Source organism: Lithobates pipiens, unplaced genomic scaffold, assembly GCF_037356315.1.
Source record: "Lithobates pipiens isolate NorthernLeopardFrog02 unplaced genomic scaffold, aLitPip1_a1.2 Scaffold_13, whole genome shotgun sequence".
Classification (NCBI taxonomy): domain Eukaryota; kingdom Metazoa; phylum Chordata; class Amphibia; order Anura; family Ranidae; genus Lithobates; species Lithobates pipiens.
In genome coordinates, this window is record NW_027507718.1 from 282,004,864 (window position 1) to 282,017,106 (window position 12,243).

General features: G+C 42.3%; 1 protein-coding gene across 1 annotated transcript in view; it reads right to left on the reverse strand.

Annotated features, from left to right (window-relative positions):
* The window catches only part of PAPSS1 (3'-phosphoadenosine 5'-phosphosulfate synthase 1), a 158,145-nt gene that overhangs the window by 124,947 nt on the left and 20,955 nt on the right, over positions 1-12,243 (reverse strand). Inside the window, exons 2-4 of the mRNA XM_077476682.1 lie at positions 12,112-12,226; positions 8,143-8,378; positions 2,183-2,321 (exon numbers count right to left, since the gene is read on the reverse strand). Coding sequence (XP_077332808.1) covers positions 2,183-2,321; positions 8,143-8,378; positions 12,112-12,226 — 490 coding nt within the window. The remainder of the gene's footprint in view (positions 1-2,182; positions 2,322-8,142; positions 8,379-12,111; positions 12,227-12,243) is intronic.

The window sequence follows — 12,243 nt, forward strand, 5'->3', positions numbered from 1 at the left end:
TCAGAATATTTTCCATGTCTTACCTTTCTGGGGACAACCCAAAATTTGTGATTTTCTTTTACTTTCAATGATAAATGGTAGAAAGGGTGAATCTCCCTAATCGGGGGCACAGCAAGAAATAAAAACCCTCTGCATGCACTCTGTCCAAAACTAAAGAAAAAGTTTTGCCTTTAGTTATACTTTAATCATCATTAACACAGGCAAACATGATGCCTGAGCTGCCCACCCACATCCTACCGACAGCATTGTAGTGTACGGGGTAATACTTATTTTAAAGACAAAGACTAAGCCTGGGTTGGATCTGCTCACAGGAACAGGAGTAAAAGGAATGCCCTTTTGTGTAGCTTAGGGCCCTTTCACACCGATGCCCTTTTGTGTAGCTTAGGGCCCTTTCACACTGATGACCTTTTGTGTAGCTTAGGGCCCTTTCACACCGATGCCCTTTTGTGTAGCTTAGGGCCCTTTCACACCGATGCCCTTTTGTGTAGCTTAGGGCCCTTTCACACCGATGCCCTTTTGTGTAGCTTAGGGCCCTTTCACACTGATGACCTTTTGTGTAGCTTAGGGCCCTTTCACACCGATGCCCTTTTGTGTAGCTTAGGGCCCTTTCACATGGATGCCCTTTTGTGTAGCTTAGGGCCCTTTCACACTGATGACCTTTTGTGTAGCTTAGGGCCCTTTCACATGGATGCCCTTTTGTGTAGCTTAGGGCCCTTTCACATGGATGCCCTTTTGTGTAGCTTAGGGCCCTTTCACACTGATGCTCTTTTGTGTAGCTTAGGGCCCTTTCACACCGATGCCCTTTTGTGTAGCTTAGGGCCCTTTCACACCGATGCCCTTTTGTGTAGCTTAGGGCCCTTTCACACCGATGCCCTTTTGTGTAGCTTAGGGCCCTTTCACACTGATGACCTTTTGTGTAGCTTAGGGCCCTTTCACACTGATGACCTTTTGTGTAGCTTAGGGCCCTTTCACACTGATGACCTTTTGTGTAGCTTAGGGCCCTTTCACACCGATGCCCTTTTGTGTAGCTTAGGGCCCTTTCACATGGATGCCCTTTTGTGTAGCTTAGGGCCCTTTCACACCGATGCCCTTTTGTGTAGCTTAGGGCCCTTTCACATGGATGCCCTTTTGTGTAGCTTAGTGCCCTTTCACACTGATGACCTTTTGTGTAGCTTAGGGCCCTTTCACATGGATGCCCTTTTGTGTAGCTTAGGGCCCTTTCACATGGATGCCCTTTTGTGTAGCTTAGGGCCCTTTCACACTGATGCTCTTTTGTGTAGCTTAGGGCCCTTTTACACCGATGCCCTTTTGTGTAGCTTAGGGCCCTTTCACACCGATGCCCTTTTGTGTAGCTTAGGGCCCTTTCACACCGATGCCCTTTTGTGTAGCTTAGGGCCCTTTCACACTGATGACCTTTTGTGTAGCTTAGGGCCCTTTCACACCGATGCCCTTTTGTGTAGCTTAGGGCCCTTTCACACTGATGACCTTTTGTGTAGCTTAGGGCCCTTTCACATGGATGCCCTTTTGTGTAGCTTAGGGCCCTTTCACACTGATGACCTTTTGTGTAGCTTAGGGCCCTTTCACATGGATGCCCTTTTGTGTAGCTTAGGGCCCTTTCACATGGATGCCCTTTTGTGTAGCTTAGGGCCCTTTCACATGGATGCCCTTTTGTGTAGCTTAGGGCCCTTTCACACGGATGCCCTTTTGTGTAGCTTAGGGCCCTTTCACACGGATGCCCTTTTGTGTAGCTTAGGGCCCTTTCACATGGATGCCCTTTTGTGTAGCTTAGGGCCCTTTCACATGGATGCCCTTTTGTGTAGCTTAGGGCCCTTTCACATGGATGCCCTTTTGTGTAGCTTAGGGCCCTTTCACATGGATGCCCTTTTGTGTAGCTTAGGGCCCTTTCACACTGATGCTCTTTTGTGTAGCTTTCACACTAATGCGCTTCTGATGCACTCCCATTGACTTACAATGGAAGGCACCTTTTTTGATGCCCTTTTGAAAAACTGCACCAAAGATGCAGCATGCAGGACTTTAAAAGGGCACCTGCAGTGTGAACAGTTACCAAGGATGTGCTTTTGCCACCCTGGAAAAGGGCATAAAAAGGGGCCTAACAGAACAACATCATGTGGCTTGCAGGAAATCCGGTGAAAATAGGAATACAATACAATTAAAGGCTTACCTTTGATTTCTCCAGCTCTTGCCATTTTATAAAGACCTTTGACATCTCGCTGCTCACAAACATACAAAGGAGCATCCACAAACACTTCATAAAATGGAAGACTAGCTGCCTCGTGAATTTGCCGTGCATTGTTACGATCCTATAAATAGAAGGATCAGTGTTAATACGAAATGCAACTATTTTATTTTTTGCAGTATTTTCATGTATTTAATAATATTTATTACAGAAACATATGTAATGCTGTCAATTTACACAGCACTTTAAATAAACGATATTACCAAAAGTATTGGGGCGCCTGCCTTTACACACACGAACTTTAATGGCATGCCAGTCTTAGTCCGTAGGGTTCAATATACAGTTGGCCCACCCTTTGCAGCTATAACAGCTTCAACTCTTCTGGGAAAGCTGTCCACAAGGTTTAGGAGTGTGTCTAGGTCTATGTTTGTCCATAATTACAGAAGCACATTTGTGAGGTCAGGCACTGATGTGGATGAAAAGGCCTGGCCCACAGTCTCCGTTTTAATTCACCCCAAAGGTTTTCTATCAGGTTGAGGTCAGGACTCTGTGCAGGCCAGTCAAGTTCCTCCACCCCAAACTCACTTATCCATGTCTTTATTGACCTTGCTTTGTGCATTCATGTTGGAACAGGAAGGGGCCATCCCCAAACTGTTCCCACAAAGTTGGGAGCATGAAATTGTCCAAAATGTCTTGGTATGCTGACACCTTAAGGGTTCCCGTCACTGGAGCTAAGAGGCTAAACCCAACCCCTGAAAAACAACCCCACACCATAATCACCCCTCCACCAAATGATTTGGACCAGTGTACAAAGCAAGGTCCATAAAGACATGGATGAGCGAGTTTGGGTGGAGGAACTTGACTGGCCTGCACAGAGTCCTGACCTCAACCTGATAGAACACCCTTGGGATGAATTAGAGCGGAGACTGCGAGCCAGGCTCATTCAACCTTACAAATGCGGCTCATGTGTAAGGTAAAGTCTACAGGTTTGGAAATATCAGTTTGTAAATGGATAGAAAACTGGCTAAAAGACAGAATTCAGAGAGTAGTGTTTAATGACTCTTACTCTGAATGATCTAAGGTTATAAGTGGTGTATCCAAAGGTTCAGTGCTGGGACCCTGACTTTTTAATATCTTTATAAAATGATATTGGGTCTGGGATCAAAAGTAACATTTCCATCTTTGCAGATGACACCAAGCTATGCAGTGGAATAAAGTCCTTACTGGATGTCTCCAATTTACAAGCCGACCTCAATGCTCTGTCTAATTGGGCGACCACGTGGCAGATGAAGTTTAATGTTGATAAATGTAAAGTTATATACTTGGGGCCTAAGAATATGCATGCATCATACACGCTAGGGGGGAGTACAACTGGGGGGATCCATAGTGGAGAAGGATCTGGGGGTTTTGGTAGATCATAAGCTCAATAATAGCATCGGGTGTTCTCGGCTGAAAGTCCGGCAGACGCCAGACACTGCTGGGAAGAAAACACCCGCGTGCATGCGCGGGAGCGACAACATCGCGGCTCCGGCCACTCACATCGCTAGAAAAAAAAAAGTCAGCGGGTTTACTCCCGCTTTAAAATATCAGATCTACCTAAAACTGGTAATTTATTGTGGCTTCTGACAAAATTTAATTATGTGCAGTCTTCATATTACTCTTAGAGATAACACAGCAACAAGAGAATTCCAAACACCACCCAAATTAAGTGACCGTCGTAAAAGCAAAAAATTATGCCCCGACTTCCACCAATGGAGTCTCCAGAATAAAAATAATCAGGTAGCTCAGTCTGGGAAACAAACATGGTCAGAGAGGGCAGAGACAGAACCTACTACAAAAAAGAGTGGATGTAATTTAAGAGTTAACCTCCGGCTGGATTTACACTGTTACAATTTACACAAGTTAGCACAAGCGCTCATTGAACAAGCTGAAATTAGAAGCTGATTGGCTACCATTCACAGCTGCACCACATTCCGAGTGTATCCACTTTAGGGGAGAATTTTACTTATGTTAGTGAATGCTGATATATTTTTAAAAATAATTTCTCTCCCTGCATACCATGAAAACACATCTTAGTAGGGCTGCAACTAACGATTATTTTCATAATCGATTAGTTGGCCGATTATTGTTTAGATTAATCAGATAATAACCTTATCAAAAGTGTTTGTGTATAATTTAGTTAATATGTAAAGTTTAACCACTTCCCGCCCAGCCCATAGCAGAATGATGGCCAGGCGGTGGTTCCGTTACCCTGACTGGACATAATATGGAGGTATTTCAGGATAACAGCTGGCCATTCCCCTTGGGGCCGTGCAGCGATCAGGGGTGTAGCGTGTCAGTCTGATACACCGCAACACCAATCTCAATAAAGAGTCTCTGAAGGAGGCTCTTTACCACATGATTAGCCGTGTCCAATCAGGGCTGATCACAGTGTAAACAGGAAAAGCATGCATCAGCTTTTTCCTCAATTGCGTTTGACAAACGCGAGTAGAGGAGAGCCGATCAGCTGCTCTCCCGATGGGGGGGGGGGGATGCCTGTGGATGCCCACCCAGGACCACCAGGGATTGCCACCATTGATGACCACCAGGTATCCCACCTATGGCAACCAGGGATGCCAATCTTTGCCAAACTCAACGCCAATCAGTGTACACAAATGGTGCCAGTCAGTGCCCATCACTAATGCCAGCCAGTGCCTCCTTATCAGTGATGCCCATTAGTGCCATCTATCAGTGTTTATCAGTGCCCATCAGTGCTGCATACCAGTGCCACCTATCAGTGCTGCATATTTGTGCCCATCAGTGCCATCTTATCAGTACCGCCTTATCAGTGCCCTTCAGTGAAGGAGAAAACGTACTTATCTACAAAGTTTTATAACAGAAAAAAAGAAAAACTTTTTTGTAAACATCCCTTGTGACAGTAATAAGTGGTGACAGGTAATCTTTATGGAGGGATCGGGGGTCTAAAAGACCCCAAACCCCTTCTTTGCACTTCAAAGTATTCAGATCGCCAAAAACGGCAATGCTGAATACTGTAATTTTTTATTTTTATTTTTAAACGGTGCCATTGGCACCCAAGTTAACCGGAAGTGACGTTGTGACCTTGCGACGTTGCTTCCATGTTTACACAAAGGAGACTATATTGAAGCCATTTCCGGCTTCCTTCCAGTCCCACTCTAGCCGACGAAAGTGTCGGATCGTGGATCAGGACTCCCGGTGGGACGGGAGGCTAGGGAAGAGTGGCGGAAGGCAGCAGAAGGGGGACATCCCCTCTCGCACCTCTGGAATAACAGCCGAGCTGCTTTTAGCCGCATCGGTTGTTGTCCCTAAAGAGCCGGCCACCCGCTCTAAAAAACGCTACCGGGATGATGCATGCATCATCACTGTATAACCCCTTAAAGCTGAGGCCACATATGTGTGTACGGTCGGTGGGAAGGGGTTAAAATAAAAAATGTATTCTTAAAATATCTCTATATGCAGTGGTAAATATAAATAACCAACTATATGGTTAGGGAGCAAAATCTCAAATCCACTCTGAGAATAACAGACAGAAGAGATATACTGTATATACTATTAGGAGGTTGAATCTGGTAAATATCATCAGAGACTCAATTTTTTTATTTAAAGAAAAAAAAAAATGAAAGACCATTTTGCTGATTTTCAGACAGAACTGTAATATATTATGTACGACAGACTCCCTTGTCATAGGCAGGTGGCTTGATAAAAGCTATCTGTGCCTGCGGTCACTTATGCTGGCCATACAAAAACCATGTCTTCCTTCAAAAAAGTAAAAATTCATTTTAAGAACACATATTCGATTTTCTAATCGTTAGTGGGGTCAAATCGGCATTCGTTTTTGACCACATTGATGGGAAAATTCGAAGGAGCAGAATAGAAAACTTCTTAGTCAAAGGAATTTTCAGGCAGCGTATGTGGTTTTTGTTCAGAAATGACATTCATTTTAAAACTGAATGTTAAAAGCAAGAGAAATTTTCAAAACATTCTTTCATTCAGCTAATGTACAAAGATTTGGTTCACACCTATGCAGTTTACTTTTGAACTGTTTCTACAGTGCTTTTTTGCACGTGTGCTTTTGCTGCCATTTGCGTTTTGCATTTTTTATGCTTTCTTTTGGCCAATTTGTTGTTGGGCAGATTAAAAAACGCAAATTGCGGCAACAACGCACTACATGCTTTTCTGCAGCTTTTCCATTTGAAGTCTATTAAAAAAAAAAAAAAAAAAAAAAAAAAAAAAAAACACAAAACAGTTTTGCATTGAAAAAAAGTCCTGGACTCTTTCCAAATACACGGCAGCTGAAAAAAAATCATAGACGTGAACGTGTCCTATAGGAAACGGTTACATGAACTGTAGTGCGTTTCTGCAAAAAGCACCAAAAAAACGCATAGGTGTGAACCAGACATTTAGTAGCAGGAGCATACTTTTTAGTCATAATGGGGTAAAAAAATAAAAAAAATAAAACTAAAATGAGCCCTTTTATAGTACAAAAAGAGCAGACAATCGCTGCTATAAGGGGGTTTATTTATACTGTGAAACATTGAAAATTTGTATATATATATATACACACACATACATATACATATACACACACACACACACACACACACACACACACACACACACACACACACACGTTTTAACTAGGAGTCAGAGATGAATTTATATAAAGGGCAGAAGGGAGATAGAAATCCTTTATATTAAAGTAGTACTAAAAGCTGAGCCTTTTTTTCATGGATGTGATCATTTTAAATATAATGCACAATCCTGGTAAAAGTTTACCTTAAATGTAACTGTAATGCCTTCTATTACCTCCAGTCTATCAGCCGCCTCCTTCTCTGGGTTCAGATGCTGATCTTCCCTGCACAGTCTTTAAAGTGATTTTTTTTAAAACAAACATGTTATACTTACCTGCTCTGTGTAATGGTTTTGCACAGAGTAGCCCTCTTCTGGGGTCCCCCACTGACGCTTCTGGCTCCTCCTGCCTTCAAAGTGCCCAAAAAGCAAGCAAGTTTAGTATAGAGTGCACTTAAAATAAAGTAAAAAAAACGTCTACCTTTAGTACCACTCACTTCCTGCCCAGGACTAGATGTCCCATAAGGCATTGCTCCTCATACATTCGCGTTCACAAGTTCTCAGGCACTTACTGACATGTATGGATGGTGTACTGAGCTGTATGTGTGCTGCACTGTGTCTTCTGGCCTGTATGGACAATGTACTGAGCTGTATATGTGCTGCACTGTATTTCCTGATATGTAAAGAAATAATGCATTCTGTATGCAGGCCAACTAAATCGTCTGGCCGATTATGAAAAAAGTTGACAACTAATTTTCATAATCGATTAGTTTCAGAATCGTCACAAAAATTAATGTTCCAATGGGGACACCTGTTCTGGTGATAACTGTCTAAAATGGAGGAATCATCTCACTTTTAAGAGATCTCCCCATTTCCTGCTATTACAAGGGAGGAAAAATCTCGCCAACAAGACACACAAAAAACAAAAGCTAGTCAGGGGTCTTAACGATTTCCTACTCTATCCAAAACTTAAAAATGTTTTGGCTTTACGTCTACTTACAGGGCTTACTTTACACCATTGTAACACTACAATGACATTTGCGAGTTATTTCAAGAATCATGAATGTATGGTTGGATATTAGTCCCACTGATTTTATCAAGTCCATGCATTTTGCTACATTTTTCACTGAAGACAAAATCCATTGGTTTCAATAAGAAGACCCATTTCCATAAACACAACTAAATGTGAAAAAAGCCCTACATTTTATCAGCAATACAAGTTCAACAGAAAAGCAGTTTTAAAAATGACCCGCAGGAAACACAAATGTAACTACTGTATATTGCCAACCAATAGTGTTAAAAAAGTTTAAAAACACAATTAACAGATGTATAATTTTGTAGTATCTATAAAAACTTGCCTTAGCATACGGAGATATGAAACTAGCAATACACACAAGGCCAGCATCAGCAAAGAGCTTGGCAACTTCAGCAATACGTCGGATATTTTCTTCTCTGTCTTCTTGAGAGAAGCCAAGATTTTTACTGAGCCCATGACGAATGTTGTCTCCATCCAACGTATAGCATGGGATACCATGGCACACTAAATATTCCTCCAGTGCCATGCTTACTGTGGTCTTTCCAGCACCAGACAGGCCTATAAGAACAGAAAGAATACAGTCAGTAGATTTAATTAAATAACTAAAGCTCAGTCAGGCACAAAGCTACAAACAAAAACTATGAGCAAGATGTTTTCTTTACCAAATGAGCCATAAGATCAATAAAATGCATAATTACACCAGTCAGCCATAACATTAGGATGATCCACCTAACATTAATTAGGTCCCTTTTTACCAATAAAGCAGCCCTGACCCGTCACAGCAAGGATGCTCCGAGACCCCCTGGCCACAATTAGCTATGCATCTGCCTGCTCTATAGGTCAGCCTTTCTCAACTGGTGTTCCTTCACAGGTTGCCAGGGGTTCCTTGAGTTATAAACAATATCTGCCTCTCATATTTGTAACTATTGACATCAACAATCTTTTAAGCCATATGCAAGGGGGGGCTTTCTTCCCAACATAAATGCCATTCTTCATGAAGGCCACTATAATAAACCAAAGACCTGTAGATATAGTAATTAACATCCAGTCAAAACCCAGAAAAGTCACCACATGACTTCAACATGTTCAATCACGCTGAGGCGTGGAGCAGCCAATCCTGGGGAGCTGGAGGAGAGGAAGAGGGGGATCTGTAGTACACAGAATGTCTCTCTCAGGATCCTGTATAAGATATGTAAATATGTAAATCACGTGTCACTGGAGAGGACTGCTCAGAGCTGGATTAACTCTTCTTTGCAAGACTGGGCAAAGATGACATGAAATCCTATACCGTACAAGCCCTAATTAAAAAAAGAAAATCAGGATTACATCCACTTTAATTAAACAAGCGGAATTTAGAAGCCGATTGGTTTCTATGCAGAGCAGCACCAGATTATGCACTCTTCAGTTTTAGTAAATCAACCTCAATGTGGCAAGAAAGAATTTTCTATCTGACAAATTTTCTATGAACATTCAACCGAAAATCAAACTATTATATTAATAAACCTCATCCCTACATTTCTCCCTCACAATCATCCCCCTCAATGTATACTCTGGTACATTATCTGCTGCTGCTCCTCTACTCAGTCTTTGTACTCTATGCCCCAAGATCAGATCCTGCTCTGCATCCCCTCTTTGCAATAATATTTTACCCTCTGCTACCATTAACATAATCCCACTCAGCATTCCTCTCATTACCCTCTTTCTGATTCATAACCAGGCTCTCTGCTCTCTCCTACCCTCTTTTTCCACCAGCCTGCAACAATCAGATTCTGCTCTGTCTCTTATCTCTCGAAGGCCTGATTCACACCTATGCAGGTTGAAGTTTGCATATTCAAATATACATTTTTGATCCATTGAAGTCTATGGAACCAAAAACCAGAAAAAACTCCCTGGCCCTTTCCATAAAATGCACAGATGTGAACTACAGCCTTAGGAAACCATGTTAAAATGGACTGTAGTGTGTTTCTGCAAAACTGAAAAATGCACTAAAAAAAATGCATAGGTGTGAACCAGGCCTTATACAAAATCAGCTCTCACTTTACCCTGTTCTATCCCTTCAATCAACCTTCCCAGCACCCGGATTTAGTGCATCTGTCAGTATACAGCCTCCTCCAGTCTGCATATCAGAGATCAGATATTATAGCCGATCGTACAACATTAGCCAACAGTAGCTTGTATAAACATGGAATACTTTTATTGAATCTCAAACAGAATATATTATACCCCTCAGGAGAAACAGCCCCCCCCCCCGATTATATTAACCTAACAGTACAAACTGTAACCAAGAAGATAATTATCATGAGCTAATTAACTTGACATTTAACCTAGCCTAGGTGACTCAATGAGATCTCCACTTCAGGTCAGACTTGCCGTCACAGAGCTCAAAGTTCAATACACATTATCATAAGTATAAACACAGAAAACCTTCAGACAATAGTAGGAGACCCTAGGAGCAGACTGTCCAGCTCCTACCTACAATAGTCTGAGGCAAAGCTCATACAATTTTCCAGAATTTTGACATAGTGGGAATCATTTATCATATATTTCTTGAGGAATATTGTTGCTAAATATTACTGTCCAATTTGAAGTAATCCAAACCACATTCTCAGTGTTCATTAAGTAGTAGTCAATCCTTTTATCAGTCAGCTTGTGCCCCTAATAGACAAAGGGTGATTTACACACATAAGAGGTACATGGGGAGCTAAAACCAGGGTTTCCCAACCCTTCCAATGGAAGCTGGGTTCCACGGTCCCCCTCCCAAAGTGCCTCCCGTCACAGCCCCTACTTTACCTGGCCCACACACCCGGTGTAGAGGTCCAGGGATTTAAAATCCCCATTCTTCTCCCTCTTCTGAGGTCTTCCAGGACAGCTCAGTGCACTTATGATTGGTCCCAGCGGGGACCAATCAAAAAAGCTCTGATCCATCCTGGAACTATAAAAAAAGAAGGGTAAGAGCAGGGATTTTAAATCCTTGGACTGCTTTGCGGACTGCATGGGCACAGACAGCGTATCACCCATGGAAGGCAAGGATGGGGTTAATTCAACTTTCAATGTCTTTGAAAAGGTGAAGAAACACATTAAAACTTGCGTGCCAAAATTAAATGAAGATATATATAAAAATTGTTTATGAAATACCATAATTTATTGGCATATAACATGCACAGGCGTATAACACGCACATTCATTTTAAGAGGGAAGTTTCAGGGAAAAAAAACTTAAAATTTTAAATAATTAACTTTGAAGCAAAATAAGGGTCAGTGTCCATCTGCAGTCTCACCATTGCCATCAATGCAGCCTGATCAATGCAGCAGCCTCACCATTGCCATCAGTGCAGCCTGATTGATGCCCATCTGCAGCCTAGAGGGGAGTAGGACTTGCGCTGACAGATCACATACAGTGAGAATCTCCTATGATAGACAGAACAGTTGTCCAATGGTGGCCCAGGAGATGGGACTTCCTATTACAGAGGCCGCCAAGTAAACAGGAGATTCTCACTGTATGTAATCTAATGGCGCTCGTCCCTCCCCCCGCCTTGACCCCTCAGAGGCAGCTAAAATTGAAGTATTGGCGTATAACACGCACACCCTATTTGCACCCAATTTTCATGGTGAAAAAGTGAGTGTTATACGCCAATAAATACAGTATATGCTGGCATATTACATAGAGACAAAGATTACAGCAAAGACGCAATTATTTTCCAGTCAGTTTTGAAAGATGCAATTTTCCACTTGGGACTCTACAGTCTATTGCAGGGTTTTGCAAAATTTTTGTCCAGTGGTCACGGATAGGTCTTTCTTTCAGACTCTCAGCAGTTTTGTCACTCGGGCTGTCTGCAGAACGGTTGATGTCTTTCTTAGCATAACAGGCGGGGAACCATCTGCTAGACCCTGAGCATACTGCGCCAGTGCCCATAGCAAAGTGTCTAACAAACTGTTCAGTGACAGCCGATGTTTTAACCTGCTAAGCTGGAAATTTTCTCTATGCTATAGAGTGCTTTTGATAGCCGGAAGCATCCCTAAGATTAGCCTGCTCAAAGTGTTGCGTTAGGCTGTCCAAGTATGACTCAAGCTGTATTACCCTGAGTAACAGCCTATGATGATCAAACTAGTTTTCTCACTTTCTTCTGTGATTCCATTATCTGCAGCAATTCGGAAACTATGGTCCACGTTATACTCTAGCCTACAGCATACAACCCCTTTCTCTGCAATCCTGCTGCACAAAAGCACTGAGAATACATTTTTACATTTGGTGATTTTTTTATTTATTTTTTGAAGATATGCATCTCATGTACCAGTTAGCCAGACAGTGCATCCACGAAAGCCACTTCTTGTACCGAGAACTTGACCTCTCTTGTTTCTGCTGACATGGTGAGCTTGGTAGGTCACATTGGTGGCCCGCTGCATCCCCTATAGAAAGAGAACAT